At 45.4% G+C, this 26,286-nt stretch overlaps 2 protein-coding genes across 3 annotated transcripts in view; one reads left to right on the top strand and one right to left on the bottom strand.

Annotated features, from left to right (window-relative positions):
* The window catches only part of Smu1 (Smu1 spliceosomal factor), a 34,902-nt gene extending 22,232 nt beyond the window's left edge, over positions 1-12,670 (bottom strand). The window contains exons 1-6 of the mRNA XM_065448905.2: positions 12,585-12,670; positions 12,171-12,237; positions 11,932-12,075; positions 11,317-11,469; positions 8,334-8,720; positions 3,778-3,873 (exon numbers count right to left, since the gene is read on the bottom strand). Of these exons, the coding sequence (XP_065304977.1) occupies positions 3,778-3,873; positions 8,334-8,720; positions 11,317-11,469; positions 11,932-12,075; positions 12,171-12,237; positions 12,585-12,610 (873 nt within the window). The 5' untranslated portion in view covers positions 12,611-12,670. The remainder of the gene's footprint in view (positions 1-3,777; positions 3,874-8,333; positions 8,721-11,316; positions 11,470-11,931; positions 12,076-12,170; positions 12,238-12,584) is intronic.
* Positions 12,671-12,746: 76 nt separating this feature from the next.
* kuz (zinc-dependent metalloprotease kuz) overlaps positions 12,747-26,286 on the top strand; it is a 56,289-nt gene continuing 42,749 nt past the window's right edge. Inside the window, exon 1 of one of the 2 annotated variants that reach the window (XM_065448902.2) lies at positions 12,747-12,940. In XM_065448902.2, the coding sequence (XP_065304974.1) occupies positions 12,883-12,940 (58 nt within the window). In that variant the 5' untranslated portion in view covers positions 12,747-12,882. Of the gene's footprint in view, positions 12,941-20,125; positions 20,279-26,286 lie in introns of those variants that run through there. The other variant, XM_065448903.2, reaches the window with a different exon arrangement.

The raw sequence follows: 26,286 nt of genomic DNA, 5'->3' as shown, positions 1-26,286 counted from the left end.
TTCATTAGACAATCTTAAGCGGTATGTTTATTCACTGACCCATCCATTATTAAAAAATATATAATTTCACGCAACTTCATGCATAGTCTGCAACTTTCAGCTGCCATGGCAGAGGAAGAAGGAATAGTTTTGATACGTCTAACTAGTTGTTTCCAAGAAATGGACAATGAACAGCAGAAAAAGCGCATAACTTGGAAGCGGTGGCGGGTTCAACCAGTTTTGCAAAAACGCGAGAAGTTCGGTCACGCCATCGCTTTGTTGCCGCTCCTCCAGCCCGGCGATATTGAATACTATCGCAAGTAATGCTAACAGATGTGTCCTTGTAAAGTCGATGACTCTTGTCATACAGCATGGGGTGGTTCTTGGTCGCGTTGGTCAGCATCGTGGCCAACACTTTTGGTGCTATGTTAAATTTTACGGCCAGATGTTTACATGCTATTGCAGCTTCTGGAAAAGTGGAATGACTTCCCGCTTCGCCTCGATGAAAAATCAGTCCAAGACTGATCGGGTTCCCCGCCTGCTTTTCTGCCCATTTTGCCGCCTAGGCGGGCAGATTTCTAAAAGTTTCTGCAGCTTCTGCCTGCTTTGAGATAAAGCATGAATGTATCTTTACAGCCAAAAAAACTGCACTTCATAATACCTGATCCAAGTCTGTGGCTTAGTCAAGCGTCCTAACCAAGTCATGCAGGCTAGCAGAAAAAAAGAGTGTTTCAATGCAGCATAATTGAAGAGCGAGTGCACCTATCTGGATATGTGTACAGTTGAACCCACTTTTAACGACTGCCACGGTCAGGCAGAATGCATTCGTCATAGCCAAGCATGTGTAATAAGTTTATTGTTTTCCAAAGAAGTCGGTAAGCTTGCTTTACTTCATTAATGCTGAACCAATTATCACAGTATCGAGATTGTTCATAGCAGCCAAATGCACATCACCGAGGCTCTTTGCTGTAGACCAGCTGTTTCAGTGAGGCGATATAACTCGACCGCTGTTAACAAGCTAGAGGCGGTGGTGGCATCGGTTCCGCAGCAGTCTCCTCACTTTCTTCATTTGATTTGCTGCTAACAAAGCCTTTCACCTCACAAAAGGTGCATTAATCCGTGCATGACAGCACGGCATAGGCTTCGTCGTCCACATCAACGAACTCATCCCAACTGACATCAGTGGCGCTTGACTGAGCTTCGACTATGTGCTGCCATAAATCTGTAGGTGGGTCATCATAGCCTGCAAGCTCCACTCCTGCTCCACGGACAAGTCCTGCTTTACGAAAACAGTTTCAGATGCAATGCGTGGTAACCTCATTCCAGGCCCCCTTTATCATTTTCACAGCTGTAAACAACGTCGCCCATAGTGGGAGGTTAGCAGCTGAGTGCTCAATTGAAAACAGCATGCGCTCAATCACGTGTCAGTGATAAGAAACTTTGAATGCTCGAATAATGCCCATCCCTAACAGCTGCATTTTAGATGTGGCATTCAATGGCAAAAATAGCACTGACACCGAGGAGAGCGTGAACTTAACATGGAGTGCTGAGCAGTTATCTAGCAAGAGCAGCACCTTTCTGTCTTGCTGAGCCATGTCTTTGTCAAATTCAACTAGACACTGCAAAAAGGCACTGCGTCAGCCAGGTCTTTGTGTTATTCTAGTAGTGCAGTGGCAGGTAACTGACGAAGTCTCACGGTTTCTTGGACTTGCCTATCACGATGGGCTGTCATCGGTCGCTTCCATCAATGTTCGTGCACAAAAGCACAGTCACTTGGACTTTGCTCTTCTTGCTGCCAGCACACCTGTCGCCTTTAAATGCCTGTATTTTCTGGTAGCATTAGAAACAACAGCACGGTTTCATCCTCATTATAAACGTCCTGGTCACCATAGCTTGCAATGGTTTGTACGTTGTCGCGAAGCCATGCATCAACATAATTAATGTTAACTGTGGCAGCCTCACCAGCTATTGCTTTGAAAGCAATTTGAAGGCAAACCAGCCATTTCCAAGATTGAAGTCTGTGAAGTCCAAATTAACAGCGAAGTCCTTAACCTTAGAAAGCATGGGCGGTCCCCTGATGGGGAGATTATGTGGGCGAGCATTGGCAAACCATTTAAGGAGGGCTTCTTCAAAGTCGGCATTGTTGCCTTGTCAAAGGATCGGCATTTTTCTTCCAACTCAAGATCTTCTCCTTCTCTTCAATAATGATCAAAATTGTGGAATTCAACAAGCCATAATTTTTCGACAAATTGCTGTCCTTTGCACCATGAGCAAATGTGACTACAATCTCCATTTCTGTTGAAATTTCCCCTGCTTTCCCTTTGGCAATTGATGATGGGCCTGGAGTACAATTAGCCATGCTGGACACATACACAACTGAGACAAACTGCAGCCAGGCAGGGGCCTTAAAGAGCGATGAGGAAAAGCAGGAATCTGATGCATTTCACTTCCAACCTGCCTTTCAAACTTTCACTTCCCGAATGTTCGTATCCGGGTTAAGGTCTGCATGTCATGTGATGGCACACTGCACTGGAAAGCTGATAGCCAGCACATTCAAATGGGGTTATGGATGATGCTTGTCATTATCGACTTTCTTGCACAGCACAATTTTCAATTGGAGCGTCAGCCTTCCTGTACAATGCCATTCATGTGACGCAGGCTTGAACGTTATCTAGGAGGTCATGCACTGCTCGGAAGCATATTTAACAGTGGGGATGCAAGGAGAGCAGCGCCTTCTGCGTTCGCTCTAGGCAAGCTCAGAGCCGTGATATGTCTGTTCTGAGACGGGCTGCAATAGACTAGATTAAAATTACGACTGTCATGCTATCTTCGTTTGCAATGACCGAGCATTCGTTATAGGGATCATTATAAGAGGGCTCAGCTGTGTACGTTATGGCTGCGGAAATATTCGAAAATTTTGATTACTATCAAATATTCTATTTTTTTAATTTGTATTCGATTTGAAAACTATGTATTCAAAACAAATACAATATATCGATAGCTATGCGGAAGCAAGCACAGTTCATAGAATTTGTCTCTATCTAAGAACATGTGTCTCATTTTGTGGAATATTTTTTTATCTTGCACTGAATTTTGTGACAATTTCGTGCTGCTGGTAAAGTCTCACCTGTAAGGCACACTCAGCCACTAGACAACTAAGCTGTGCAAGAAAGCCAGCCTCTCAATAGCATGAGGCATGGGTTAGCAGACAGTGAGGGCACACTTAAAAGAGCAACAATAGGGGATGGAGGCGACTGTGTACTGTGTAAAAAAATCCAACTGAAATAACAATGCTCTTTCCAGGTGTACAAGTGCAATGGGCCGATCCTCAGCAGCAATGCCCCAATCCTAAGTTTATTGCTTGACAGAACATATGAGCCACAGCTGGCACAGGGTCAAATACCTCTGAGTTTACGGGCATTTGATGCTATATAGTAAGGCACAGGTAGGCGAGAACAGAAACTTAGTGGGAATTAGTCAATTTCTGAACTTAACATGAGTCAAATGCATGCACTATCTCTTAGTATAACAGCTTACAAGCCCTATTTTTACCATTGACAATGTAATTGTGATGTTCCAACATGTTAAAAAATAAATCTTGGTAATAAATGCATGTGGATATCATTATTCAATATTAGAAGCTAAGTAGTCATAAAAAACAATTGGATACTTCACACCCTTAGTACATGTAATAAGTACCGACCAAGGTATTCGCATGTGCGAGTCACCAAACAAATATCAACTACAAGCAGCAATCAACACCAGATTTGCAGTGCAGCACAAAACATTCAGCCTTGCCTTGATTTTGCCATCCTGCCCTCCAGAAGCCAGCATTTCAGAATCCCTGCTGAAGCAGATGCAAATCACAGCATCGTCCATCATCATGAAATTGTCCTGAAAAGATGAAAGCAGAAAAATCATCAGTGCGGCCCAATAATGGGACTTAAACATAGCAGTTTCAGATGTTTGCCACATCAACACATTCATGATAAGCGAGATTTTGGCCCACAATGAACAAAATTTGTGGCATCAATTCTTGCAACTCCCCTGATTGAAGATGTTGTGACCACAATTACAGTTCAGACCACAAACTAGGGTCAAGAACTGTACTTATGATCAAAAGGTAAAACAGAAATAGAGTACTGTTTTGTACTTGATCAAAAGGGAATCTTGACAGTTTTAAAGGTGCAAAGAAATGTAACTGTTTTAATGTATTAAAGCAAAGCTTTCCTTGCCTCTTACCCCCACTTTGCAACTACAGTAGAACCTCACTGATACAACCCCGTTATGTACATTTCACCAAGCCAATTTTCGCTATTAATAACACCAAAAATGGCCCAATGCAGTTGCGCTTCTTTATTTGACGGTTCATATTTCCCGGAAAACACAATCTTTTGGCACTAACGTTCGGTACATTGCCAAATTTCAATCGCATGACACATTTTACGGCCACTAGATCAGATGTAAACAACACATGAGGCACACGTGTTGAGAACTGTAGCCACTTGCTGCAGCAGCTTCTGTGGAATACTTGCTCACCCATCTCACATCAAAACACTGCCATGCGCTCAGTTTCTTATCCTGTGTCTTAAAAAACTATGCAATAGAAAAACGACAATGTGCGTCTTGAATCGCTTGGGCCTCAGTAGCTTGATGCAGTTCAGCGTTTTGTTCCACAACAATGCGCGCAACGCTTCACGTCACGTAGATGTCAACTAGAGTTGAGTCCGTTAAAATTTTAGTGACTTTGGATCGTATGTTTTCTAAATTGATACGTTTTTCTCACATTTTTTTTTTCAAGAACTTATGAACAAGCTTCTACTGTACTGTCTGCTGCCTTGACCAATTTGCCGGTCTCAGAGATAGTGCCAACCCAGTGAGGCACTCCATTCTATTCCCACTCTACTCTGGAGAGTTGATATTCCTGTAAATCCACTCCTTTAAACTTCTCGAAATGCAGAGTAGGGCCATTCCCGCTTATGCAGTGGTTCAGCCAATCCATTCCATTTCTCCAATTTCAGTAAACAACACGCTTTCTTTCATTTGTTTACTACTTAGGCCCCTTGCATGCCCAGTAAATAAGAACGTAATTTCAAAGTCTTAAAGTCTGAGCAACGTTATGAATAATGTTACATACCGTATATACTCGTGTAAGGACCACACCCCCACTTTGGAGGGCAAAATTTTTGAAGAAAATTCAAAAGTCCAGCCAGAAAGCAAAGTTTCACTGCCACAAGATTATTCTAGCTGCTTTTCCATCACTGCCGCTCAGGCCACTGCCACCGTGCCATTATTTCTTTTTGTGGCGTGTTGTCTCGGTTGTCTTGGCAGTGTCTCCAGTCAGGTCTGTGGCATTTCGCCTCTAGAGATGAGAGCCTGTTAGGGTCAGTGCCGGTCAGGGACGATGGGCTGGCATCTGAGGTCGCTTACTGCAGTGTTATGCCATTTGCCCTCTCTTACCCTGTGCTACAGTTGTGGAAACAGTATGAACCTTTAGCAGGCTATCATCGGCCTGATTCAGTAAAAGCTGCACCCAGCGAACGTGCTAGAAAAAAAGTGTTGGCCTTACATGAGTATATATGGTACAGCATAGACAATTTATAACATAACCGCCTATAGTGTGGGACCGCATATAATGCAGCTTTATGTGACCACCAGTATGCCTCCCATAGAGTTTAATGTGTCAGCGTACCGCTTAGTGCGCGGTCGCGCACAACGGAAGACTGGGTATAGTGCGGTTTCTTCGAAGAGAAGGGAGCGCACCCCCCGGCACTACATTGCCCGCACCCTCTACAAAAAGGGAGAAGAAAGCCACGAAGCCCATCGCAAGAGGGGAGAAAAATAGAGGAGAGAGAGACTGGAGAGACTGTACAGCGTGCGAAGAAAGAAGCGCAACTAGCGGCCTTATCTTTTTCTTTTGTTTGTGCAGTGCCGCGAGGGCGGGGCCGAACCAGACCGAGCACCCGCGCCGCCGTCGTAACCGGGTGGGTCCCACTCAGTGGGAGAGAAGGGGAAACGTTGGGGAAGTCCATTTGCTGGGGGTGGCTGGTTGACAGGCTGGCTTTGCACATGCGCCACTCTTCTGCCTTTTTTCCTGTGTGGGTGCGCGCAAGTCGTCATCTTGTGATACCGAAGTGTGCTGCCAGCGTCGTAGGCCTAGCTACCGGAAAACGTGTTTCCTTCTCTTGCGTTTGTGTCGCGCTGGGCTAAGTTGCCATGGCACCTGATCCTTCCAACTCAAGAAAACGGCAAGCTTTATCCCTGGAGACGAAGCAAAGTATTATAAAAGACTTCGAAAGTGGCCTAAAGAAGGTTTCCGTCGTGCAGAAGTACGGCATTGCCGACACAACAGTGTCGGCAATTTGGAAGAACAGGGTCAAGGTGCAACAGCAACTGCAAGAAAATTGTGGATAACTAGAAGGGAAGCGGATACGTTCATCAAAGTATGAAGATGTCGACGCCGCTTTATTCAAGTGGTTCTGCGAGGTGCGAGCCCAGAATGTGCCTGTGAGTGGTCGGATTCTACAAGCAAAGGCCAGGTCATTTGCAAACTTGTTGGGCCACGATAGTTTCAACCCATTAAATGGGTGGATTCAGCGATTTAAGGACCGGCACGGAATAAGCTGCCGTGTTATCTCCGGGGAGAGCGCACAAGTTGATGATCCTACTGTTCAGGCCTGGCTCAGTATAAACATGGAGACCATGCTGGCGAAGTACGCGAAGCGGGACATTTACAATGCGGATGAGGCTGGCGTGTTTTACAATTTGCTCCCAAACCGCACACTTGCACTGTCCCACGAACGCTGCCCCGGTAGAAAGGCTTCAAAGGAACGGTTTACCGTTCTCTTCTGCGTCAATATGGATGGCAGCGATAAGAGGCGCTTATTTGTGATCGGAAGGTCGGCGCGGCCGCGCTGTTTCAAAAAAAGAGAGTGCCTGCCGATTACATATAAGGCCAACAGAAAGTCATGGATGACTTGGGAGCTATTTGCAAATTGGCTTTAAAAATTTGACGAGGACATGGTGTCAGAAAAGCGAAAAGTTGTCCCAGTTCTTAACTGCAGTGCCCATCATGTAAGTTTAAAGCTCAGTGCAGTGAGCCTCAAGTTCTTGCCCGCAAATACCACAGCCAAGAGCCAGCCGATGGACCAAGGTGTAATCGCTGCAGTGAAAGCGCATTATAAAAGACGCATCTGCGAAAGAGTGCTGATTAACCTTCAGCGAGACGAAGCAATGAAGGTAAACCTGCGGAGTGCTATCGACATGATCACGGCATCTTGGTGGCAGATAAAAGCATCAACCATCGCCAAGTGTTTCGCAAAGGCGACGATAGCCACCGCGGCGACGATGTCGACGAAGTCCTCAACGCGGATGATGTGTGGTCGGATCTGGTGAAAAAGAACATTGTTGGACAGGACGACACATTCGAAGGCTTCGTGAACGAGGATTGCGATGACTTTGTCTGCGAAGAAGCAGACTCAGACGAAGCAAATGTAGCAGCAGTGCGTGATCGCGATGACAGTTTATCGGACGATGACGACGACGAAGGAGACAGCACACCGGAACTTTCACACAGAGATGCACTGGACTGCATAAGCAAGCTCAGGGTGTACTGCGCGCAGAAGGGCTTGAGCGAGAAAGCTTCCCAGCGTCTGATAGCTGTTAATAAGGACTTCTTGCTCCAGCAATGAGCATAAACACTGCATTACACTTGCTGGAAGCCAGTAGTGCGACTGCCTGGCCAGGCACTTTGGCAGCAGTTGCAGTGCTAGAATTGTCATCGCTATATGGCAGAAACAGCGGCACTGCAAGCACAAAATGATGACCACGGCAATGGGCTTCAGCTAGACGCCATGGGTTTTACTGCTGTGTGGCCACAGTAACAAGAGGTTTCGTGAACCTTCCAGAAGACATTTCTAAAGCAGAGCTGCATATTAAACCTAAACCTAACCAAATCTAAACCACAAAGCAAACTCAGTGTACACTAAAAAAGCCTGGAAATCCGAATTTTCTGTGCCCATTTCATGTTGCCTTTCATGCAAATTTTATCACACTAGTACTTCGTGGTCCATAGAACCTGGCCCACTTTAGCCATTAATAAGTTTTTCATGTCTGCACCCATCAGTTCAATTTTGATGAACTGGTGGCAAAACTGAACTGTGGGCAATGAGGGACATTACTATATGTGGCTTCAAATTGTGGCAACGCGGAGTGTTTAAGGTGTACCCAGCTCTAAGCAAACAGTTGTTTTTGTGTTACACTGACTTCACAATGCAGCTGCTGTTGTTGGGTATAGAATTCACAACCTCATCCTAGCAACACAACATTACAGCTATTGTGGAAGGCGTTCCCACCTGTGCTTGGTACTTGAGATCTCTGCGTATCTTTCCAGTGGTAAAGTTCCAGACTTCAATGAACCCATCCACGGAGCCTGTGACCAGAAACTGCCCGTCAGGTGAGAAACGAGCGCACTCTACGTGTGCCTTGGGGCCAAAGCGCATGGTGCGCGAAATCTGTGTGGGGAAGCGCTCCTCCTCCTGTTGGCCCCCCCTCAGGGCAGCTCTGCCCCGGAACAGGTCAAGGGTGGTCCCGGGAGGCAGAAGGCCCTGGTGTTGCTGCCACTTGAGAGCCTGGCCGAGCAGTGCCAGAAGACGTGAAGGGGGCACCACGCTCACCTCTCCGGACAGGGACTGCGCTATTGCTGCCCGCCGGCGCTCCTTGCTGCTCCCACTGGGGTATGCCTGCATCCAGTCATACGGCTCTTCAAATTAAAAGCATTTTTCACTTACTCATTCTCCTGTCACACTGGCAGTTTCAAGCCTTACCAAGAGATTTTCGAGTACATTCTAACATGCTACTACGCAGCTGAACTCAAATCCTCTCCAAGGTGTTAATTCCAGTTTATCAGCCACACACAGCACATCATTCGTCCTCACCATCAGCCAACCAACGTCTACTGCCAGACATGTTCAATTGTCCATTTCAGCAGACACCACCCTACACCCACAAATTTCCTGATCTCACTGCATCGTCTAGTACTCTGCCATGCTCTATAGAGAGCTCTTTATTCAAAAGCAGAGAACCTTGCCAGCATTGATGTACATGACTACATGATACTTTGCAAGAAAAGGGCTGAACCTTCCTTGACCTCAATTCTCTTACTCTAATCGCAGGCTGGTTATCCGCTCTATATATAACATATATGTATCCAAAATAAAAATCCATAGTTTAAAAATGTGCCTCTCAAGCAAAAAATATGAATAAATGTTTACCATTAAAAAGCTACATTACTTCCTTTTAGAAGGAATAAAGGCGAGATCCTATGAATCCGATTTATTCTAGTGACTAGCAGCAACAATATAAAACTTACGTGCTATAGTAATGGTCAATTTTAATGTCAAATTTGATATATACTATAGTCAGTGACAACGAAAGAATGCAGTGCCAAGGACCCTGTTGTCCAACTAAAAAAGACTATGAACAGATGCGCCAGCCATTAGCTCATTGCTGTGACATCACGGCAACGGTGAACTTCTTTCAATATTGGCATCTTTCAAGAACTGTTTGCTAGTACAAAGGCATTGAGGACAGTGAACAGTGCAGTTCTGTGGGTGCAGCCTGTACTGATATCTTAGGTTGTCATCAAGTATAGTTTGTGTTTATCCTTTGCTGATGTAATATTTTTTGGCTAGTGTTCTTATTACGCATCTGCTAGTGTGCCAACAGCAACTTTTGATGGTTATTCTAGATTGTCACTGAGAAAGTATGACTGAGTAGAGCAGGAATGAAGTTCCTGTAGTCAAGCTCAAAAGCACTCATGCGACACGGGTATAACAGAGTGCTAGCATGGTGTATATACATTCCCATTACTATACACTACAGTTGCCAACAAGTGCAGAAATGGCCTTGCAGTGCTTGCCTGGTGGCATAGCCTCCTGTATTTTCATAGTGCCTGTCCACTTGCTCCGAAACGCATGGAAGCCAATGAACCTCTACTGTGGCACCACCTTCTTTTGAATGGTGACATTTTTCATGGTAACATCTATATACACATCACTCATGGGAGCTCGCATTGCAGAATTTGTCATCAGGACCCTATAAAGGAAAAAAAACATTTAGAGAAAAGAAGCCTTGTCACACACAGGTTCTGAACTCATGATTGTTCAATTGCTAGACAGGTCTGTTAGCCACTGTACCACAACACTCATGTGGAAATAATGGAATAGTTTACACACGTTATGCAGCTCGATGCATGTGCAGTGAGGCAATGAGATGCAACACTGTGTGCATTCAGCCACAAGTAAACGTCTGTGGAGAACAAATGCCACGAAATTTTTTTTTTCCTTGGAGCCTCGGCATGCAGATTGAAATGAAGTGGTACAGCCATTGTGCACCTCTTCAACTAATACAACGTATTGAGACAGTGTCACATTGCATGGTTGTACTAGACGAAATTCATATTTTCTGCTGGTGCTGTGGTCCTCTGACTAGATCTCGAGCAGTGGCGTAGCTAGGCCGTCTGGCACCCGGGGCCCATAGGTCTTCTGTCACCCCCGCATCCGGGTGTAGTCGAGGAAGGCGAGGATATCAACAGTTTCTGGGTGTCTCCAAACATATGTAACACCTCCCCCCCCCCCCCACTGGCCCCTTGCACCCGGGGCCCACGCCCCCCCCGTTGCTACGCCACTGATCTCGAGTCTGCCATTGCAAGCACTGGAATGCTAAGTGTGACAGTGAAGAAGCAGATTTCTCTGAGTGTACAGCCTGATTATTAATGTGATGAACAAACTTGAGACACTTGTGAGCAGGAATGTGAGTAAATGTACAGTCACGACACATAGTAATATGATGTTAACATACTGTAAAAGACAAAGGTATTTCGAAGTGCTTATACAAGTGCATTTATCAGGGCAAGTGTAGGTGACCCTTGCCTAACTCGAGTATGTCTCATTCACTCTCAAAAGTGAAGAGTGTCATAATTTCTTATCACAGTCAATTTAGAGCATGAGCAGCTTTTGCTAAGTGCTGCTCCTCCACTTTCATGTGCAATTTTGTGAGCAGCAATGACATGTGCTGAAAAGATAACGCTATTACCCGAAACCATGCTTCAGAAGCTGTAACCAACGAATGGGAAAGTGGCACTTTCCAAGTGACCCCCTTGTTTGGTACAACTGAGCAGGCAGTGCTTTAATACAGGAGGCTATGCTTATAACTTTATGGTCTGGAAATACAGCGCTACCTGCTGACCTGTAGTGCATATGCCCAACAAGATCTGGAAGGTCAGACTATGCCATGAGGTGCAGTGCTCCACAATGCAAGCTGCAAACCTATGTGTACCTCTTGTGGGTCGAAGTAGGAACGTGCCAACTGGTTTTCCAGGTGGATGTATCTTTCTGGCTCCTCTTGCTTCAACTTGATCATGGGATCTGTTTGCCTCAAGAGAGATCGAGCTGCGCCAAGTTCACGCAGTTCAATCAGCTCTAACACCACCTGAAAAATAAGAATGGCAAGGCACAGCTGCAAATACTGTACAACCGAGAACAAACAACACAAATATGACTTCACACATGCAGCCAGCAGCTTCACAAGAGTGATGACTTGGTCAAATTATTCGCTTCTATGACCAGCCGTCACAAAGGAAAAGTTAGCTGAAAAACTCACCTTGGAACTAGCAAACAAGAACGATTTAGTAATATTACAAAAGGAGAAGCACACATAAAGAAACGCAAAAATTGATTAACGGGGCTCTGTAAAGCCTCCAGTCGGCAAAGCTATTTCTTCCCCTCCCCTTTTCCCCACACTCCTCCTCGTATGCACAGTGCTTACTACGTGTGGGTGTAAGGAGAGGGCTTACGAAATGTCGGGGTACACTTTTCGCTACCTGCAGATTTTGTGCCAAAGTGGGGGCACACCCTCACTACTGCACATCGCTACGCATAAAATGAAACGTACCTGCTCATATAAATCAATTAGCTTTTTGTCCGGTAGCTTCAGTGATTGAACAACCTTGAGAACAGTGTCCCAGTGGCCACTGTGAATGTCTTGAACAAAACTGTCGACGCTGTCAACTGTGTTCAGGGATATGGACGTTTCTTCCTGCAACACGACACAGAACAATATTTATTAGCACGAAGCACTCACGAAAGTGTTCTGAACGGCGCTTCTTGCAACCATAGGGAGCTGTTCGTTACCTGTAACACTTGGAGAGTTCGAAAGAGGTTGCTCTCCTTCAGGTACTGCTGTATGAGGCGAACAACGCTGCAACGAAATTCAACTCAGTATACAGCCTACTGAAAGCAGTCGGTGCAAATGTCCATTACATGCATTAACTGGGCTTGCAAGTAGCATCTGAGATCTGAACCACGGTCAGATTTCAATCGGCGAAGATTAACAGCATAAACATGATACGGTAAATGTCCAGATCACTTGAGCGTTTCTATCGACTACGCTCGTCTTGTAGATGTCATGTTAATAGCGTTTGAAAAACACGGCTCTTCATTCCAGACGCAGGAAAAAGGACAGTCACGACAACAATGACAAATTTAACATTGCACGTCACGTGGAACTGTCCTGGAAAGGAAATAGATTAGTGTTTAGAAACTTACTCCGCTGACTCGATTTCGATCGCCATTTTCCAAGCGCACGCCGACTGCAGCGGCACTGGTGTTGAGGATAGGTAAAAAATTTACTCTCGACTCCATTAAAACTTTGCAGCGTGCGCGCATGCGCAGGGCATACCCACTTCGGAAATCTTGTCGAAAAAATAACAAAGTACCAAATGAACAAACCACAGTTCACTTTTGTGTGTGAGCGTGTGTGCGGTGTCTGTGGTGCGTTGTTTTGACACGGCCTTCCTCTGTTGTCGGGGCAGGAGTGCAACACACGGAACCAGATGACAGTAGGATGCGTTCTGAACTGCTGTTTTTTATTATAGCACTTTATGCAACAACAGCTGATTGCGGTAAGTGTAGTTCGGGCACTGTCTGTTTCGGATATCCGAGTCAGGGCTATGAATGTTCTCACGCTCCTCTGCTTGTACCTGAAGCGCCTCGCTTCATTCGCGTTCTCGCACTGCAGATTTTTGCTGCTACAGTTTTTTTATCGGGGCGCCTTCTTCCTGCGTTGTCGAAGCTGCCATTCTCTCGTAGAGGTTTAAAGCAATACCATCTTCCCCTTCGACGTCCTGTTCAAGCGGCGACCGCCAATGGCCATTTTTAAATGTTTTATAGCACGTAGCGTACTTGATTAGTACCAGTCCTGGCCGTCCAGAAGCACACTACACAGGACATTTTGGTGGAACATGTCATTTTGAATCTATACGTTGCTGCGTATAACGCCAGCGTCCTTGCTTGCGCGCTTTTTTTGCGAGCAGGGCGGCCCATTGTGCTCGCTTAGCAACCGCCGGAAATTCATCGAAATTACGCGAGCGGCCTGGCATTGTGATGCGCGGCTTGTTTGCCTTAATCAGGATCAGCCGCGCTCATCTCTGCCCGAATGGAACAATAGGCGAGTTCTCATAGCCAGTTCGGTGCGCTTGGGATGGTGGCAAGTGCAATGCCTCACTTGAGCTCGTCAGGCGTGCAGCGCCGACTGTCAAGAGTGCGACGCGCGTTGGCTTTCCGGACGGCAAGGACGGTGCTCGCCCCTCTGCCTGGGTAACGTTCGCGTTGGCGTGAGTCATAGACGTTTCCGTCACGCGATGTTTTCTGCAAACTTCAAACAGTTCCCGCGATGTTTGTAAACAATCGACGCTTTTGCTGTACTCTATGGTGCGGTTTAAATGGCACGGCGAGACGTATAGTACGTCGCCGGTGTCATTTGACACACAATGTAACCGGTAGTGTCGAAGGCCAGAAGGCCACTTTGACAAACATATGACCTTTCTTTACGCCCCCGTTTGTGTGTGCGTTACCGCAAACGGACGGCATTAGCTGGAGCTCCAAACCTGCGGCGTAGGGCACGGCTCCGGAAACCAACACGCTGTGCCAAGAAGCCCGAGGGAGTCGTTTCCCCAAGAAATTAACTCGCCTTTCCACTTCCGTTTCTCATTCCTGGCAAAGAGAGGCCAAGACTGAAAGTTTAAAAGCTAATAAGTTGTTACCATGCCAAGAAACACGGGGCGTTTAGTGGCGCTTTCGCTAGTCGGACGCGCTTTCGATGTGAAAGTGGAGGGCAGTCATCAGTAGTAGCGCATAACTCCGCATCGATCAAGACGCCGTCGCCGTTCCTATCACGATGCCCCTATTCCTTACGGCTTCCCTGGCGATGTGTGCTTGTTTAGTATGTGTACTCATCAATCGCACTTGTGTGTACAAAGATGCTCTCGGGCAGAACTCGGGTTCACAAGAACCTAGAAAAGCAATACTATCCGCAGCGCATTGGACTTGAGAACACAGAGCAAAGTTTACTGCATTTGTGAGGACGGCATAGCTCTTTTGTTGTTTGGTATTGTCGTAGTAAGAGTTGGAAGACTTTGAACGGCTTGTTTGATCTCCCGATTCTGTGGGAATTGGGCACGTTAATTGGAGAACCTCCGTTGACGCGACGTCGAAACTGCTTGCGGTTGCACGAAGGCGCTGCACGAACCGTCAGTTTGTTTCGATGTGCAGCATGTCATCGGCGGTCCCGTTTGCCCGGACCTCTTTCTGTAGACAGAGCGCGGTAAAAGGCGAAGGCTGCGTCGAGGCGGGTAGGTGGACACTCCTTGCATGTCGCTAAACCGTGCGCAATTACACGCTCGAGGCGTCTCAGCCCGGTCCGTCGGTACACTATTTTTAAAGGGACGCCGCACTCCGCGAAAAACTTGCCGTGCGCGCGCTGTACGGCCGGCGCCACTTTTCCCCTGTGTTAGCGGGGTCTCGTTTTAGGTGCTTGCATGTGGTCCTTCGTCTTGGCCCACAGGCTTATCCACGACGTAGCACATTCTACACGGCCTCTGCTATGTGCACCGTTGGCAAATCTTTTATGCGAAGCATATTACGAGGGCTCAACCCAGCTCCTCAGGCGCGGCGGTGACCATGAAATCACGTGACACCGTGACGTCACGACAGAGGAGAAGTGGCTTTGGCTCAACTCTTGCAAGACGGGCTGGGTGGGAATCGAACCAGGGTCTCCGGAGTGTGGGACGGAGACGCTACCACTGAGCCACGAGTACAACGCTTCAAAGCGGTACAAAAGCGCCTCTAGTGAATGCGGTGTTGCCTTAGAAACGCGCTGTTTCTAAGGCGTGCGTCTCTTGCTCAGGCGCACATTTCGTTGCCGCGCCGAACGCTGCTTTGCTCGACGCTCACCGCGTCCAATGCGGGGCGCGTAGTCGCTGCCCTGTAGCCCATTGTCTTACACCCCTTGGCGGGTCGACGGGAACGCTGTCGCGTTCCACTCTTGAAGGCGAAGAAGTAATGCATGAGTTGTTTCTTCGTCTAGCCGAACCAAATATAGCCAAGCAACAGCAGTTCACCAGGCTAAACAGTGGTTCAACAACTAAAATAAAGGCTAGTATGCTTCGCATCCTGGGCTTAACCTTACCTAAGCCACAGCCATTTTTTTAGGCTGGCTTCGCCTAAGGTTATTTGCAGTCTCGCTGGAAGGATTGACAACCATTTCTGCTGGTCCATATTTTGTCAGTGAACTGAAAATTTTATATTACGGGCGTCTGGGGGAACGATAAACGACAGGAAAAGGAGTTCCCGCTGAAGTTTTTGGCAATAAATCGAAGCTATTTCTCACGAACTGCCAACAACTTGCAAGTATAGTGAGTAGCATGTGACAATTGTAACTTCTCAATTCACATTCACAATAGTGTGCATTGTGGCCACAGATTATTTGAAAACCGTTTCTGTGCCTCCCAAGACAGGTGATATGCATCAGGTGCTTAACCTCAGCGTGATGCGACGCATGGACATTTGTGAAATATCAGGAAGAGCCGTATTTGTCGGCGGTACAAAGCGGGCAAATTATGTACTTGGCGTTGCTGGCGATCGCTTTTCTGCGCAGTCTTGTTTTTCTCGCTGTCAGATTATTTTCTGCAACACATTGATTCCTACAGAAATCATTGGCCCACGAAGGTTTAGGAGAAACACAAGTGAAAAATAATCTTATCTGTATTAGTTAATTACCCATTTGCAATACCGAAAAAAAAAAACGCTCTTACCAAGAGAATAGGTTTGATAAGCCAGGAAACTGGCAAAAAGCGAGACAGGTGGCGACGCCGCCTTGAAGTTCCCGCACCAGCTCGACGCAACATCGTGGCGCTGTGTCTTCGGACTTAGTTATCTGCTTATCTGTAAAGATGGACTACATTGTATTCTAGTAAAGCCAAAAGACTGAACATTTAATTACTAAGCCACAATAACACAAACAAAAAATATAATGAAATCCGTGCGTCACACTGACGTACCGGCGTTGGTGTTTCGGCGCGAAATATGAAAAATGCAAGTTTGACCGATTTTCTCTCTCTACCGTAAAATTAAAGCGAATAGTGTTCTTAAATAACACTTCTCAGATTACTGATTCAGTGTTTCTCATTAGTGTGGACATCTCTAAAAGGGGGTCGTCTTTATTCCTTTTATTTATTTTTTTCGTGACAGTCGACTCGAGATCATTTTGAGCCTCGGGAAAATTCTGTTCGTGATAAGCACATGGTCGTGTGTTTACTCACCGGTTCATTTGCGCGCCCAAATCTTAGCTGCATATTCGGTCTATGCGAGTCCGTTTCTACGATGTTGCCATTTGCATGTGATGAATAGTTCCAAAACGGGCATGTCTATCCTGGTTTGTGTAGCTGTGAGTGTGGTAGTGCTGCCTGATCCCACGCCTGAAGCGGTATCGTCGTCTTAGTATGTTTTCCGTATGGGATCCAACACCTCACTCGCACGGGGCACTATCGAGCCCCAGGCAAACACCCCACAGAGCTACTTGGTCTTCGCCGGGCATCAGAAGGTGATGATCGGGCGATGGCGCGTGCCGCAACTAAGCAGACGACGTCGCGGCGGGCGATTCGTTTGGCAATCACCTAAGCGATAACATTGTTGTCGGGTGGCCTGAAAACTAACTGGAGCAGCAGGTGATTCACACGTCGCAGCTTATATCTAGCGTTTCACTCAATCACGTAATTTCGCGCGAGCACTTTTAATTAATTCTGCTCTGCTGTGTGTCGCGACATCGTGTCCTTTAGAAGTGAAACTGGCGTGATATAATGAACGCACCGCATGCCTGGCTTATGTCAGCGTGGCACGCTGTCTTGGCGTGCTTGCTCGTCGCAGAATAAATCAGACGTGGCGCGCTCGTTTATTTCTAACCGCCCTTGATTGCTGGGAAAGTTGAAGTCCGCCAGGAAATGGCCTTCACAGGCCTAGTGCGAGTTGTGCAATATAGCGGTTTTATTGAAGGGGTGTGAGCGAAAGTGAATGTGCACCAATGTTGGACCCTATAATACAGCATTGGATGTTTCGAGCGCAAACATCGCGATTGCTCGGTGACTCATAGGCCGAGCGATGCACTATCTGGTACGCTTTGATGTTTATCTGCTGTTGGCAGGAGGTCAGTATGTGTCGTGGAGTTTACTTTTTCTGAGTCAAGAGAAGCTGCTTACGTGCACATTTATTCCACTTGACGACTTAGCGATATTGAAAAGCTAATACCATCAGCGGTACTTTTCCGCGCTTGGTGCACACTTCGCTTTTTAAAATGATACTGAAACGAAACACTAGATAAGTTGAGACAACGCATTCTTTCAAAACTCTTATTCGATTTCCTTTTTGCAGCAGAGGGCGACGAGGGCACTTTTGCGGTTTTTGAAGGCGACAGAATTGGACAAGCGGCTGTAGCCTGAACAGATGTTTATAGTGCTGCAAGTGCTACTGTGCTGTGTGGCGACCGTGATTGTATGTCTACGCTCCTTTCTTTCTTTATCTCTACTTTCTTATCACTCTACCTCCCCCCCCTCTCTCTCCCCAGCGTAGTGTAGCAAACCGGATCTTCCCCTCTGGTTAACCTCCCTGCCTTTTCCCCTTTCCTTTGTCTCTCTCTATCTCTCTCACTAGTAGATTTCCTTAATTTATCAGTAACAGATTGATTGTTAATAGAGCAGAAGGCCAGACTTACTTTTTTTTTAGTTTAGCCCCGGAACTTTAGCGTCGGTACATCACTGTGACGTCACCGATTTAAAAGTGCTTTGTCATATTTAGGCCATTGTGGCTAAGTATCAGTTCTGTAATCTTGCAAGGTTTAGACTTCGGCTAATTTAAGATACAATGTAGTCCATTATTACTGAAAAAAAAAAAAATATGGATAGGCCCAAGCAGAAGCCGTCAAAATCCGTAACGTCAGGGCATGGCCTCCGAGATCGGGTGGCGCGCGCTTGTCTTTGGTGTCTCTTTAATGAAGAAGTGTTCACTGTCAGTGCGTCCTCCTGATCTATGCAACGAAACTTGAATTATTTGAACAGTCGAGAGCGATGTGCTGTACGGTAAGCTCCGTTTGAACTTTTCTGGCGTTGACCTGGCGCTGTTAGGTGATGTCAGCTTCACACCCCACATCTTCCCCCTAGCATACCTCGCGCGCTCGTTAATTGAGAAATGCTTGATGGCTAGGCGTCGAAACAACGTCCCCGATTGCGCACACTTGAGTGGCGTGTCTGATAATGCGCATCGCACTCTTCAGTGTCTTTTATGTGCGTTGGTCCTTCAGCCGAATGGTACTCCTATTTTTCCCTATTATTTTCACCGCGCACTTTCCTGCAATTGCTGTGATAGTCGTGGTGCCTTTTCACTGTACTGCCATAAAAATGCTGCAGTGATAGCCTCTTGGCCGCTTCTACTGTGTCCGTCCGCCGCACAAGAGCGCGCTCACGGTGTCAGTTCCTGCCATCGCGCGAGTCATCTGCTGGGTTCCTCGGGTTTACCAACTGAACCTAGTGGCTTAAAAAAACAAAAAAAAAACAAAGTGCCACTTGCAAACTTTTTTTTCTGAGTGTGAAAAGAAGCTATCATCGTGTCGTCAAGGCAACAATACAATATTATCTTGCGCCAACCAGATAATGAACCACCGATACGGTCTACTGCCTTCAAGCACTGTCGTAACATCAAACTTCTTCACATAACAGCCTGCTTAGTTTTATTTCCTCGCAAAGCAGTCAATGGCTGGAATGAATCCCTGAATTCACCATTCTCTTTTGTCACATATACTTGCTCTCTGGCTTCTTCTGTATATATTCAGCTGTTTCCTTGTACGCCGCTTAATTCTGAATGTTGTCTGTTAAGCTAAAGGAAATACTCTTATTTTGTAGTTGCTAATTCATAAAAGTTTTAAATGAGAAATATGTGTGCGCCAACGTTTTCGTTTATTACAGAGTGACTTCATAAGTTCCCTAAAATATTACCCATGAATATTCCTCACGATGCTCGTTTTCAGCGTTTACCAAAGAAAAGTTTCTCGGCTTCTTTTTTTTTTTTGTCACACCCGCTATAACGAATTCACGAACTAAAGTTTGTTATACGTAGGACCTAATGTTTTCGTGCATCTCGCTGTTCGCAGCGAGTTCGACCATAACAGCTATCGCTGCAATAATGTTTCGCGCCGTATCCTGTGAACTACTGAAAGTTGGCTACTTCGTAGCGCGTGGATCGGAATGCGACAGCGTACGAGCCTTCTTTTCGTCTTCCCACTAGCGCTTACCACTATTTCTGGAGTCTGTCGTAGGGCGGGCCAGATAACCGAAAGCCACGATAAGGGCTTCTTATATCGTATCTTTTCATAATTTTAGTTATCTCTACGAGATCCATTGCGACGCTTCCGGCTTCACCGTCCCGTCGGTGGGCCTCTTGTCACTTTGACGTCTGTTCTGTGATATCGTGGGAAAAAAAAAGCTATGAGCTGTCGATCTCCCGGGCCGGACGCGCGTACGCGTGCGCGTCGTCGTAGTCGTCGTGTCCGTTGGGGTGCGGACAATTTCCTCGCGCGCCGCTGCATGTCGGTTCAGGTACCGTCGGGCGAGGCGAGGCCATGCGCACGTGATCCGTACATCCTATCTCACTTTTGCGAAGGCGGGGTCGGGCTGGGCTAAGCGCAAAGCGTGGCATACTTTTTTTTCGTCATCGTCGTTTGCTCGGCGGTAGTGGGCTGCCCGATCGTGCCTCGAACAATGCCGGCCCGCAAGGGCGAAATGCGAGAGAGAGAGCGAGGTGGTCGGGCGACGACTTCCTGAGGTGAATCGCCACTCCCCATCGTGCCGCTGACGCTACCACGGCCGCTACCACCGCCATCAGCACCGTTGGGAGAGAGAGAGATCCGAGCGATGCCGGTTGGTGGGCATCGCTGCGAACAGCTGTGCGAACTAGTTGGGCGCGTGCGCGGTTTTGCGAGCTACCCTCGCTGCAGTTTGCGTGCACGAACGAACGGGTCACCCTGCTGGTTGACCGCAGAACGGGTTCCGTTCACATACGGCGCTTTTTTATTTTTTTGTTTTCATATAGACATCAACCCCTTCTTATTCCGTCAGGCTGTTAGAATGGCCAATGACATTTGTATGCCACAGCGTGCCTTTATTAAGGAATTACTAGGAAAACCCTTGCAGATCTCACGAGCTAAGTTTATCCATTAGTGCAACATTCCCTTTATTGTGCTTTGCCAGCACCTAGTGGTCCTTGTCGTCTCATGTGTTGCTATCATGCTACCAAGATGCATATATTGGAATGCCAGAACTCTATGTAGTGTAGCAACCTCTTGTTCTGCTGTGGATTGGAGTTGTTGACGTTGTGAGCCCATCAAATCCAAGAAAGCGTTCACTAATGTGTCAGTGCCAGTTTGTGTAAGCTTGTGGTAGCTGAGTTGGTGGCATAATGAGGTTACCCTGCCTGTGATTCAACACACATTAAACATAACTTCAAGAAAAAATAGAACACATTCTTACTTCAACTAGCTGTTTCAAACAGCATTGAGATTGGGATTGCAAACAATAATTTTTATTTTTATAACTGAGAGAGAATAAATGAAAAGGTAAACCAGAGAAATACTGACCGAAAATGAGACAGTTTAAAAAAACTTCAAGATGTCTCGGCTTTCATACGGAAGCCACACAGGTGCCGTCTTCAGCAGCAGTGCCCGTATGACTTAACCGCTATTCAATCACATGCGCACCTCAAGGCTGCAGGTCATGCTTGGCGTACCAAGCTGGCCGACGGCATCAAGTTGACAAGACTGCAGCCCTTCCGCGGTTACATTCTGCCTGGTCGTGCCACGTTCGCAGTGCACAACTTGTCCTCCCATGTCCCCACTCAACACGAGCACACCATTCTTGAGTTGGGGCTAAATGTTAACACTGGACCTGTACCAGACAAAATGAAGATAATCTGTGCGGTAGAGTGCACCATTGACCACATTGACCGCCCCCAGTGGGAAGAAGCTCACACTCATGCTATAAGCATTCTCAACAAAACTTTAACTTCATGCCTCGACTGCCCTCCCCCCAGAGCAAGCGAACGCTGTTAAATCTTTGCAGAAGTCCTAACATCGTCATTCTACCTGCTGGCAAAGGTAATGCTACTGTCACATTGGACAAAGGGGACTACGAAAACACCCTTCTTGAAGATAATGGAATGTATGTCTGCCTTAAGCAGAATCCTACGCTCAAAGTGGATAGGGAACTATAGAAAATTCTTGATGTCTTCCATTTTGTTTTTCCGCACAAGAGGTCCTTATACTACTCACTTCTCTGCCATAACAGCTCGGCACCTGTATTATACGACCTGCTGAAGGTTCATAAGCCAGGCATTCCCATGTGTCTAATTGTGGACTTCACACGTTCCCCCTTGTGCAAGCTTTCTGGCTACCTTCATTGCATGTTCACGCCTCTTATGGGAAAAGGCACTTCATTAATCCGGAACTCCTATGAGTTCATTGAAAAGGTGCATGACCTCACAGTTGACGACAATGAAATGTTACTTTCCTTTGACGTGAAGTCACTTTTCACCAGTGTCCCCGTAGGTCTGGTAATGGAGGTGTGCTGTTATGCCTTGAAACCACATACTTTGTGTTTTGGGATGTGGTCTACAAACCAGTGCATGGAACTGATGGGTGCTTTAATTTCAGTTATGGCGGCTAACCTTGCCATGGAGTCTGTGAAGACACAGGCTTTGTCCTCCTTCGACTGCCCCCCAAAAAATTTTTCTGCGCTATATTGATCACTGTTTTGGATTGTCAGGAAGGAATCTTTAAAGGCATTCTTGGCACATCTCAACAGCATAGAGATATCCATTCTGTTTACCAGTTTACAACGGAAACTAAGGTCTCTGGTTGTCTTCATTTTCTAGACGTGCCGGTAGAGAGGAAAAATGGACGCCTTTCTGTTGGTGTCTTCAGGAAGGAGACGCACACCAGTCGCTACTTGCATTACGAGTCTATTCCCCCGGCCTGCCACAAACGCTCAGTTGCCTCTTCCCTGATACAAAGAGTGCATAGGATTTGCTCCAGCAAAAATGACCTTGCCACTGACCTGTTCAAGGTGCGCCGTGAATTTTCTTGTTGCAGGTACTCTGTTAGTCTTATTCATTCCATAGAATGGTGCACACGCAATAGCACTTCATTGGACATGGTGCAATCCCGGACCCATGCAGCCGTCATCTGCGAGCCCGTGCGAGCCCGGACTCAAGCATGGAACTTGTTCATGTGAAAGACCGGCTCAAGAAAACAAGAGAAAAGTTTCGAGGCGTTGTTTATAGAATTCCCTGTGCAGACTGTGACTATGGTTATATCGTCAAGAGCGGAAATTTTGAGACTGCTGAAAGATTATATGAATGACGTCAGAAAGAAGAATGTTGTCTCCAACGCACTTGCAAAACATGTAGCAACTTCTAATCATGAGGTTGACTGGAACAAGGCAAGCATAATCATGGAAGAAAGAAACTGGTGTTCATGTCAGTATCTAGAATCGCCTCTTATCCATACTACGAAAAAAAACCTAAACAGAAATGATGGAAATCGTCCACCTGCGTATGCTAGGTGCCTCGGGTCACATACTAAAATGGACGTAAGTTCGCCTCGTCGAGCCACTTTTTTGTGAACAAGGCTTCCAAACATCTTGAAGTTTATAAACCTTCTCATTTTTGGGCGCTGTTTCTCTTTTACCTTTTTATAATGCCTCCTCCCGACTAGACAAATTAACTTTGAACCATCGATGTCAGAGAGAATAAACACCTGTGCAAATGGTTAATTGTCACATCCTTAAGCATGCTTTTTGAAAAATAATTTTGTCTGAGCACAAAGTAATACCCCAAAAACTCCTATGCACAGAGAAGCCATCAGTCTTCATCTATGCACTGATAATGCACTCAAACAGTTAGAACAACTTGACACCCACCGCTTTTCACATGCTTTGATTACAAATCACATGAACTTGTTCATGATAGCGTTAGCAGATGATCAAAACCATAATCACTGTTTACTGCAACATATGAGAAAGGTGTAACTTATTTTTGCAACAAAATTGATACCTAGGGGAAAAACTACTTGTTTTCTCTCGCAAGAGACCTATTGCAAATTACATTAATATGTTCATAATAGCTTGAGCAGGTGATCAAAACCATAATCACATTCTATGTCTGCTGTAAGATATCAAGAAGCTGTCATTTATTTATTGAAATAAAAGTGATACATGAAGCAAAACCAAGGGGGCAGACCACTTGTTTTCTCTCATTAAAAGACCTGTAACGTGTTAGTGTTTGTCAGATTATGTTTACTAGCAATTAAAATTTTTTAAAGTTGCACTTGACTTAAGTGGTTGCAAAAGCACGCTACGACTTCTTGCACTTTAAGCACATTTTACGAAAGTCAGCTGGAATGTTGTAAAATGCATGGTCTTGTATAATGCTAGGGGTGGCCAAATATTCAACATTCTGAATATCACTCAAGTATTACACAGTAATTATTTGTTTGAAAAGGAACTATTTGGTATTCCAAATACTCAAAACTAACCAAATATTTTGCAACAACCTACTGTAAAATCTTGCTAGTGCTCTTGGTCTACTAAAGAAGTATCGCAAATTGTCAGAAATGAAATATTAACAAATGTCTTCAAAGAAAGGGAGATACAAATTGGGTAATGCAAGCTTTGGTTTTGGCTTCTTGGCAGAAGCGTACATGACAACCGTGATTTTTGCTTGTAGTTCATCGTGTAGTGTTTTTGGAGATCTAGTCATTTAGCATCATTATTTTTTATACTATAACCAGTGATGTTTTCCTTGCAGTGGACCTGTTTACATGTGTTTACAGCACACAGGTCCTTCAGTAACATCCCCCCCTCCCCCACTTCTCTTTTGGCAAGGATTTGTTAACCATTTTAGGAAAGCTGGTCATACAACAGCTATTAATTTTTGGAAAGCTTGTTTTCAATCGAGCTCTAAGTATGTTGAGAGGCTACTTGAGCATTTTTAAATGACCTTGAGTGACATTGTGTATATAGGACAAGTCAACAGCGGTTGGCATAAAAAAAAGACAGTATTCTTAGGTGCATTAGTGTACCACTTGGTTTTTTTGTTTAGACTGTATTGTGTCGAGGATTGGCCCTGTATTTTCCATCCAGTAAAGCCGCACTTCTGGTTGTGGTTCTAGGTGTGCGCAGTTTGAGTGAGTGTATCTGGGTTTCATTTCAGTTTTCTTGCATTAATTATCCATTATTACTGCTCTGTACATAGCTCTACACTAATTTGGTACGTCTTTTTCATTCCAAGCTTCAATTTGATGCCCTTTTCACTGTGCTTTGTGCCCTGGAAGGCATTACATAGTCCAATTTGATGAAAATGAAAGTATCCGGATACCCAGTTTCATGAACCCCAAATCGATGTTAAGTCTCCAAAGAAGACCTGGTCTTTGAAACTGATCCTTTTTCTCTGACAGCTGAATTTATTGCACTAGTCGCTAGCTGCCCCTCGCACCTAATCCTGCTGTAAATATATGCATCTTATTTGACTGTTATTCTATATTTGATTCAATATTCAGTGCTTCCTGTAGTTGTATTCGGAAAAGTCAATATTTGTCCAGCTATATGTAATGCCACTTAAAATCTTCTTTAAACAGAAAAGCGGAATTTTTACCTAAAACACTGCATTGACTCTAAAGAATTGCTGTTACCAATGGCCACAGCAAGCACTCATGCTTTCAGGAGTACAGTCCTTCAACATAGCATTGACTAGTTGTACTCAGTGTAAAAATATGTCGACAATTCTGCATAATATCTATAATTGCAGCAATCACCTGTCAGAGGAATAAATTCAAAATTTGCCTTGGCACACATTTTGTTTTGAACTGAGTGTATTAGAGAACGGTATAATTATTTGTTGTATACTGCAGCAGTTGGGACTTCATACCATGATTACTAAACCGACAGTAGCTTATTAAAGCAATAAGTCTTTCACTAAAAATTTGGTGCCAATACCCTCAGGTATGCATTCTGTGTGCTATGTGTGTGTGAAGCCATAAACGTGTGCCAACTGTTCAAGTCTTGTGCACTTGCTTGTGATATTGTCACATCCACGGAAAAGCTGGATTACTCTTATTCCAAAGTGGCTGGTTTCATGCCAATCTCCAATATTCCCTTTAGGCACTGTGTGCACTCCTCTGCACATGAAAATAGTGGTGCACCAATGGTATAAAGCACAGAGCAAACAAAATAATTATTTTTAAAACATTTCTGATTTTATTTGTGCTGCAAGTTTGAATAATATGTGTTGAGCTTTTTAGGTAAATTAGCTGGAAGGTAGGTGGCTGGGCAGATGGCTCTTGGTATCAGTATGTCTTATAGCAGGTTCACTTTTTTATTGTTTCTCACAAAGTTTTTCATCGGGGATATTTTTAAAGTGGCTCAAATGGGTGCTTTACAAATATTCTAGACATGAAGGACTTGTTCTCGCTCTTGTCAGTCCCATAGAGAGTTCTCGCATAAAGTCCATATTCTGTAAACTTAACAAAAATCACTGATGGATTGAAAATTTTCAATCTGTTTTGTAGCTGTGTGTTTCTTACAATTCTGAAAACGCAAGAAATGAGGTTAAACTAAATTTTCGATTGACAGAGCTAAATTGGCATCTGAAGGGGATTTTGGCAGACTCGTATTATCTTAAAATGTTGCATTTTAAGCAAAGCATTATCTTAAAATGTTGCATTGTTGCATTAAACATGCATTTCACAACCTTCCTGTCCTCTCCACAGCAGGAAGACTATAGCTCACAAAAGGCAGTGCCATATTTATCTTCCAGTTTCTGTTTTGATGGCTGAGCTTCCTCGTAGCCTGACTGTCATAGAACGAAAGCATGCTCA

Source organism: Dermacentor albipictus, chromosome 4 (assembly GCF_038994185.2).
Source record: "Dermacentor albipictus isolate Rhodes 1998 colony chromosome 4, USDA_Dalb.pri_finalv2, whole genome shotgun sequence".
NCBI classification, from domain to species: domain Eukaryota; kingdom Metazoa; phylum Arthropoda; class Arachnida; order Ixodida; family Ixodidae; genus Dermacentor; species Dermacentor albipictus.
This window is presented reverse-complemented; position numbering and strand designations above follow the sequence as displayed.